The sequence below is a fragment of the Fragaria vesca genome, linkage group LG5 (genome assembly GCF_000184155.1).
Source record: "Fragaria vesca subsp. vesca linkage group LG5, FraVesHawaii_1.0, whole genome shotgun sequence".
NCBI lineage: Eukaryota > Viridiplantae > Streptophyta > Magnoliopsida > Rosales > Rosaceae > Fragaria > Fragaria vesca.
Window position 1 is genome coordinate 1,484,645 of NC_020495.1, and position 8,959 is coordinate 1,493,603.

The window sequence follows — 8,959 nt, forward strand, 5'->3', positions numbered from 1 at the left end:
CAGATTGTAAAATAACATATAATATTAATTAGTTTAAGCGTCAAACTTTATACTAATTATGTGATATAAGCATGAAAATAGTGATTGTATCAACCTCTCATGGGTTGTATGAAAAAAGTGAGAGAGGTCATTTGAACCCTCTCACTCTCATGTGGCTACCCCTATCCATGATATCGAACACCCTTGGTCCTTCTCTCAATCGGGAAGGAGCAAGATATGTGGTATATGTGACTATATATGTGACTATAGACAGTATACATTGTTTCATCACTTAACTTAGGCGTTGTTATGAAAGAATGTATACTCTCATCGTCGGGTCACATATTCATAGATGACAGACCATACATTTAATAGGAACCGTTAGACTACATTTTGGCATGCCGGTTATATAATATCTCCCACACAAGTAGTGACATGTCATAATGCTTAAACGTCTACGTAAGCGAAGAACTTGACAACCCTTTCAATCCTATTATCTATAAATAAAGCGCAAGAAATCTTAAATCAAGTATGATTCTATGTTCCGACATCATTAGGCTACCATAAACGTTAGTCACAACTATTTTGTAGATTTAATCAAGATCAATATTAGCACTTGCATCCTTAACAGTTAATTTGCACCCAAATTAATCATCAGACTGCTACATGATCAAGTCTTGTCTCAAAATGTTCATCCTAACATGAAATTAGGATAAAAAATCCCAAGTCCTACTTTACTGTTAAGCTGTTCCCATTTACAAAACCGGTGCGGACTTAGCAAAAAGACTTACTTGTCCACCCCCTACCCCTCTCCAAAAAGAAAAAAAAGAATAAGAAGGAATAAGTAAGCAGAAAGAAAATACAAACATGAATGGAGGACAATAATTAGCCTTGTTTTCTTGTTTATTAATATTTCTTCATCCCAGTGCCACACCATTAAAAGCACATACGGACGACTGAGATCAGCAGCCACTGCTTGCCTTCTTGAGCGTCCTGTCCTTCATGTGACCAATTGTCACTGAACCACGTCTCTGTCTCTTCTCCTCTTCCTCCTCTTCACTTTTCTGAGTTTCTCTCTGCATTTCCATGCAGCTTGGAGATTAAATTCATATAAAATTTGACTAGAATTTCTGTGACTCATCCGTACTACACTGTGCTTGCTTGGATTGATCAAACAATCCATTGAAAGCATCAATGCAGTGAAAGCTTTGGCAAGTTTCCAAACTCAGTGCAGTGGAATCAATCCTGTTTTGTGTTTAATAGTCACTTTCACAAGTTTGTGATTCTGTGCTGGTTTCCTTTGAGAGGTGAAGAGAAACACAACCCAGTTTGGGAAAGTTAAGTGATTGGTTCTTGTTGGGCCCAAGTTGTTGTTCAAATTTTTGACAAAACCCAGATCTTTCATTGGCTTTCTTGCACTTGTGTTTTATTACTTTTATGTATGAATGTTGTAAACTAGGCTCCCACCATTAAAGAGCTCAGTGCTTATCCTTCTTGGGTTTTGTAACAGATTAGCTTTCTGGAGCAGAAATTCAAGTAGCTCATTTATTAGATTGAAACTAACATATTGTTTCTTTTCCTTCTTCTTGTTATTTTAGTGTATTCCTTTTCTACTGGTCCAGTTGGGTTTTGAGTTATAGGCATTAGCTGCTTCTCTTTCTTCTCCAAATCACCAAATTCCTTATAGAAGTTAATTGCTATCTTGATTGTTGAAGACTCTGCTTCACTAAGAAGGCCATTCTGGTACTTGGTTCCAGTTCTGAGCCAAAAACCATCTGGGTTATTGCTAAAGACACCAAGTACTGTGAACTTGAGCTGAAAAGCAAGTAGTACTTTATAGGTTTCTTTAGTAGAATTCTTTTGTTAAAGACTAGAAACCAAGATTTGAATCTGCTGCCCAGAAATGAAGAATCAAGGAAGAGTTTATCTGCATCTGTTCTGATTCAGTTTAAAGCTCCCTGTTTCAAGTTTGAAAAGTCAAAGTTTTATGCTTGGAAATGGGTTCTAGGCCCCAGAACCAGGAGAGAGTGCCAGATAATCTGAGAAAGCAGCTTGCTATTGCTGTGAGAAGTATCCAATGGAGCTATGCAATCTTCTGGTCCATTTCACCAAGACAACCAGGGTATTCATACTTTCATTTTTTTGCTCTGTTTGGGTTTATTGAATTTTTCATAAACTGTGAATCTTGGTATTAAGAAAAGAATAAGGACAAAATCTTTGTGCGGAAGTTGTTGCCAAAAGGCATTGTTGTCTGTGTGGTGGTCCTTAATTTTTCTTAATTTTCTGCAAATTCGACCGCTTGAGATTCCCAGAATTTCTATTATGGGAGGTCATCTGGATTCAGGCACGTGTTGGGTTTTAAAGGGTAGTTTTGGTCATCTTCTTTGCTTCTGCATTTGCAGCAGTGAGTTTGGAAATTTGGAAATTGAGACTAATGTTGGTCTTGTATTTGGACTAATACGTTAAAAAATGTTGAAGAAAGAAGTAATACTTTTTAACTGTTTGATCATGTAGTTCTTCTAGTATCTGATGGCATTGTCCTTGTTTGCATATTTGACATTACAGGGTTTTGGAGTGGGGTGATGGGTACTACAATGGAGATATCAAGACAAGAAAAACAGTTCAAGCCATAGAACTCGATGCTGATCAAATGGGTTTGCAGAGGAGTGAACACTTGAGAGAGCTTTATGAGTCTCTCTCAGCTGGTGAAGCAAGTCCACAAGCTAGAAGGCCTTCAGCAGCATTATCTCCTGAAGATCTTGCTGATACTGAGTGGTATTACTTGGTTTGCATGTCTTTCGTCTTCAACATTGGCCAAGGGTAATTTCTTTCCTCACAATTCTTATATCAGTTGATCAACCATAACATCAATTGCAGTATTCTGTACTGTTGCTATTTAACTATAAGTATTAGTACTTAAGAAATTTAAGCATGAAACAAGGACATTTTCTATTTGCATAGATATGATGCAGGTGTATTGTCGATAGGACATAATAAGTTAATAACCCCCAAGTTCCTTCTACATTCATGTCTTCTCATAACATCATTAATTATTTCTTTCCCAAAACTTCTTCAGGTTGCCAGGAAGAACGTTAGCGAATGGCCAACCAATCTGGCTATGCAATGCTCATTATGCAGATAGTAAAGTGTTTAGTCGCTCTCTACTAGCAAAGGTAGCTTCACTGCTTCTTGGTTCATATAAGTATCATTGAATGACATCTGGTTTGTATCGTTATCCTTGCCTTGACTGAATTTTGGTTCTGTTATCTCTGGTCTTCTTTCCTTGCCTGGATTTGTGACTAACGTCGACCTCAGAGCGCGTCCATTCAGGTATTACTACCAACTCATCCACATTAAATTTCATCTTTATTCAATCTCATGCAAGTTTAATTTTTCAAAGTGGGAGGGATCAGTGATTCAGTGTACATAGTTTTATCCCTTAAAGCTTACCGTGCTTTCTAATAATTTGCTTTCCAGACTGTGGTATGCTTTCCTTTTTTGGGAGGCGTGATAGAGCTGGGTGTGACTGAGCCGGTAGGTACTCTATGTTTTGAAATATTAATTCAATATGTTCAATTGGAAGGTCATATCGTGCCAATGTATTTATTTCGCACGTTGTTTTGAAGGTTTTGGAGGACCCTGGTCTCATTCAACACGTTAGAACATCATTCTTGGAGATTCCATACCCTCTATGTTTGAACAAGATCAATCTCAATGCAGGAAGCTATAGAAATGAAAATGATCTTGCCAGCTCTGCGCTTGATCAGGATGTTATAGACACCAAATACATTCCTACTGCGAGATGTGAAGAAATAGATGCAACTTCACTCGATAACAGTTCAGATGGGTTTGGGCCAAATCAACCAGCTGAAGATTCATTCATGGTTGCTTCTCAAGTGCACAGCTGGCAGTATATGGATGATGAGTTGAGTAACTACGTACATCATTCCATGGAATCGAGTGACTGCATTTCTCAAACATTGGCATATCCTGAGAAGGTTCTCTCTGGTCTTAAGGGTGAAAAGTCTGTCTCCAATCACTTTCCGCAAGACCATAAAGAGTGCAATTCCACAAAACAGATCTCTTTGGCACCTGAAAGCAATGACTTGCATTACCAGAGTGTCCTTTCTTCCCTTTTGAAGAGCTCACACCAATTGATTTTGGGGCCACACTTTCAAAATGGTCATCAGGAATCCAGCTTTGTGAGTTGGAAGAAAGGAGGATCTGTTAAATGCCGAAAACAACGAGTTGGAAGCCCTCAATACTTGTTGAAGAAGATTTTGTTTGAAGTTCCTAAGGTGCATGTAGTTTGTGTTCTTGATTCCCCAGAAGATAATGGTGATCGAGATGGAGTTTGGAGACCAGAAGCTGGTGAAAGTCTTATGAACCATGTATTATGTGAGAGGAAGCGAAGGGAAAAACTAAATGAAAGGTTTTCCATTTTAAAATCTCTGGTTCCTTCAATTCAAAAGGTAGGTAAAACTGCAAAATCTGATATTTGCTTTCAGACATTATCAACTGCAAAATAATTTGTTCTTCCACTTTGTTTGCACAGGATGACAAAGTATCCATACTGGATGATGCAATAGAGTATTTGAAAGATCTTGAGAAAAGGGTTGAAGAGTTGGAAACGTCCCAGGAGTCGACAGATATAGAGGCAACAATAAAGAGGAGAGCCCAAGACAATACTGAGAAAACATCTGACAGTTGTTGCAACAACAAGATGAGTAATGGGAAGAAACCAATAGTTTACAAGAGGAAGGCCTGTGACATTGATGAAACAGAACCGGAAATCAACTATGATGCATCAAAGAGCAGTTTGAGTGATAATGTAAAGGTGAGTATGAACAACAAGGATGCTCTAATTGAGATGAGGTTTCCTTGGAGGGAGGGAGTGTTGCTGGAAATCATGGATGTCACAAGCAGTCTTCACTTGGATACTCACTCAGTTCAATCATCCACCACAGATGGGATTCTCTCTCTGACTATTCAATCAAGGGTAGGCACTCATAGTTACATGCTCAGCATGAACTTATTTCTTTAGTGCTTTAAGAAAATTTGTTGCGTAGTATAGTACTACCAGTTATTTACCTTCAGTTTCTTCTTATTGTGCAGCTTAAGGGGTCGAATATTGCATCAGCTGGAACGATAGAGCAAGCACTTCAGAGAATTGCCAGGAAATGTTGAAGCTCATTTTCTAGTGATGCCATAGAGGGTTATTTGATTTCTCATGTACAATTGTTTAAAGGATCTTTAGATTGTCAGTGTAAGAAACACGAGTCTTTGAGGGTCTTTTTTCCTGCTGCAGGTAGTATCACTAGTCTAGTAACAGGAACTAAACTTCCTGTCAATGTCATCATTTTGTTCCAAGTTTATGAAATATGATTCTGTACCTAACAAATCCGACTTTTGACTTTGAGCATACGATAGAGTATTTTATTTTCAGTAAGATATCTGTCAAATCAAGAAGAACTATAACAGAACCAATAATACATGAAAGAAACAAGGTTTCACCCTTTCACTGAAGCAAGCACGGTTTCTTACATGTAGTGAAAATAACAACTAAGACATAAAATCCAACTGGGTTGCGTATTTGGGGTATGAAAAATAACTGGTCTGAAATTATATTTACAGTTACAAAAAGAGAAATGTCCAATATAATGTCTGGTGTCATTTAATACACACACTCTTCCTGGTGGTGGAGGCCATGCTCCAATAATGTGTGTGTTATCCTTCATAAAGGGATTCTGCAACTTCATAAATTGAGGTCCAAAACAGTTAGGTGGGAATTATAGATACCTGCATTTTTCTGCAAATTGGTTTGTGATCTCACAATCACACTACTGACATTGGATCCAAGCAATCAGTTTGAGGAAATGCAGGACAGATATTTCTCTTTATTCCCAAAAAAGTAACATTGGTATCATTTAGATAGTCAAAAAGAAACAAAGAGGTAAAACTTTGGTGTTGTGATAAAATAGCATAAGGCTGACAAGTAACAAACAGAATACAAAAAGTTAGAGCTATATAAAGTTCAGCAGGTAACCAATCAAATTTACTATGAAATCATAGTATAGGTATATATACAAATCATTCTGTGCCAAAGGGCTTTAATCACATGGCTTGTCAAACAAAGGTGGAAATACTTTCCAGTGAAAGTGAGGCTCTAAGCTTTGATAATGGTGGCCGCTGCTGCAGTAGCTGGAGAGTGTTTAGATTTAGGAAAAATTTCAGTTTACTGACTGGATTTACCTTCCTAGTCTCATAATATATAAGTATGAATATCTGCATATACTCTACTGTCTACAAAAAACTATCATATTTCTTCTTTTCAGAAATCTAACTCAATGAGTAACTAAGCGGTCCATAACAGACTCAAGAAAGTTTTCGAGAAAACATGCTAAATATATATGACCCTCACGCCTAAATGATCATCAGAAGGTTAACTCTAGTGTGATAGTACTGACCAGAAAACAAAAATCCAAGTATGATTGTGCTTCGTTGTGATCTCAAAAGAGAAAAACATAGCCTTCTGTTGGAAAATCATGTTGGCCAAATAACATATATAGGCAAGAACTAGCGCATGTCCTTGGTGTTCCTTTTCACATTCTTTAGATATTTAGGACCTATAATCACTTTTTATGCTGGAAATACTTATGCTCGAAAGATGTTTTCTTTTCCTGAAACCTCAAGACGTACATTTGTGGCATGTATGTGGTTTTGTTCAAAGACCCCCACCCCATATAAGAAGTAGAGACGAGAAATGGTTGCACAAGGTACGTAGATTTCCAGACATTTGTGGTCTGAATTAGACCCCAACACTAGACGTACATATGAAAGCAACACATAGGTCCATGATCGACATGACTAACAAAATAATGGAAGCATGTTTCACACTTTGAAGTTCAAATCCATCACCTGAAAGAACTATACAAATCTGACCATGTTCTTTTGCTATCGGAAAAATTAGTTCCTTCCTCTAGAGTCTAGACCAGATGACTTCACGACCAGTCCAGAGCTCAAGCGTTTGGGTCAAAATGCCACTCACTATTCCCAGAAGTGAGTTCATAGTGTTCTTTTATCATCTTGAACTCGAACTGATCTGCCAGAAACTCTACAAATGCTTCCCAAGTTTCGCATATAAAATTTTAACTTAATGGCTGCTAATAATACATACTATTTGTTTTCATTACCTAATAAAATTCATTAATCATTGATTCACCTTAAAATCTAAAAGGATAATAGGTCAATTAATAGGTGCAATATTATGATTTGGCAAGCAATATATATGCATATGTTATGTGAAATTGGAATTAATATTTTTATTTACAAACATTGATGTTACAAATTAATTAATCTTACGCCTCATTGAATCCCCGATCAATGCCCAATTCACAACGCTTGATTATCTGTGTTATGAATAAGACGTTTCTAGATCACAATTCATGCCCCTAGCTTAAACGGTTGCACAAAGAGACCTATAAAATGCATGCTAGAGTCTTGGTTTGTTCATTCAAGGTGTACTGCAGAAACATAAAGTAGTAGTTTCATCAAAACAAAAGAGTTCACTTGTTCTTATAGAAATTTTAGAAATGGAGTTGAAAGGTGTCTCTTTGGTGGTGATGATGATTCTGCTAATCACTGGAACCGCAATGGCCGTAGATGATTGTGTTGGGAACTGCCTTAAGGATTGCCACTGCCTTAAGGGTTGCCCTAACCCAATATCAAGAGCATGCGTCGAAAATTGTCGCAGTCGGTGCCCGCCGGAGCTGGTGGTAGATGAAACTTCTAAGGGCCATAACCGTCATCACCAATATTGCATTGGTTGCTTACATCACTGTGAAAAATATCGCGATGGTATATTTTTATCCACTCTCTAATCTCTATATCGTTTCATTTTTATTAGTATTCGATCTGAATGTTACTTTTTCATTGCAGATAAGAAGAAAGAGAAGAAAATGAGAAAATGTATCCATCACTGTGAAACACACTGCAACATCAAAGCTCCTAGTCCTAGTCCTAGTCTTAATCCTAGTCTGAGTCCTAGTCCTAATGATCTGAGTCCTAGTATGAGTCCTAGTGATGATCTGAGTCCTAATCTTAGTCCTAGTTATCTGAGTCCTAGTTTGAGTCCTAGTGATGATTTGAGTCCTAGTTTCCAGTAGTTATATATGTACCCATGTAGTCTTGTTCATGGGACATTTTTACAATGTCAATGAACGGAATAAGATTATGCTTGAATAAAATTAGGGCCTACAATTTTTAACGTACGCGCTTGATTGAGCTTAATGTTGTTACTTTAACAATAGAGTTGTTTCTGAAGTCCCTTAACAGTTTATTACTTTATTTACATCACAATATATGTTCAATCAAATGGTCACATAGCCAAATCTTGTCTCTTATAATTTGTTATTGGTATAGAATAGAAAAAATAGCAACGTAGTTTTGATGCATGACAATAACCTACAATAACATCTTTAAGTACTAGCAAATTTGGTCTTTTGTAGTTTTGATTTTTGGATTCATGACGAAATCTATCTTAACTCTTCAAAAGGGAAATAAAAATAAAAGAATTGGTTGATAATTGCTTTGCAATAATTAGGAATTATTATACTGAGATTTAATGAGTTATGATAATATCTACCAAATCTCATTTACATGCACAACCTAACTATTTAATTTCAATCGTGTCATGAAGGTTTATATCCCATATAAACTCAAATTTTCATACAATCAAATATATATCAAGAAAGTTCAAAGATGGAGTTGAGGAGTCTCTGTGTGGTTCTATTCATCAGTTCTGGAAATGCAACAGATGAGAAATGTATCCAGTTATGCGCTTATAAATGTGGATATAACGACATATGTTTCTATAGATGCATACGACAATGCCCAAACCAATTACAAGCTCAGATTCCTGTAGGGCATCATCATCCCCAGTACTACTGCAAACTTGGTTGCTCGTCATCCCTGTGTCTTA

General features: G+C 37.0%; 1 protein-coding gene across 1 annotated transcript; it reads left to right on the plus strand.

Annotated features, from left to right (window-relative positions):
* Window positions 1-1,834: 1,834 nt before the first annotated feature.
* LOC101306913 (transcription factor GLABRA 3-like) lies at window positions 1,835-5,374 on the plus strand. Its single transcript, XM_004298754.1, has 8 exons — window positions 1,835-2,101; window positions 2,545-2,799; window positions 3,056-3,152; window positions 3,295-3,309; window positions 3,457-3,513; window positions 3,606-4,451; window positions 4,535-4,978; window positions 5,095-5,374. Exons 1-8 carry the CDS (start codon window positions 1,977-1,979, stop codon window positions 5,164-5,166), a joined length of 1,911 nt encoding a protein of 636 aa, XP_004298802.1. The 5' UTR covers window positions 1,835-1,976; the 3' UTR covers window positions 5,167-5,374.
* The last annotated feature ends 3,585 nt before the right edge of the window (window positions 5,375-8,959 follow it).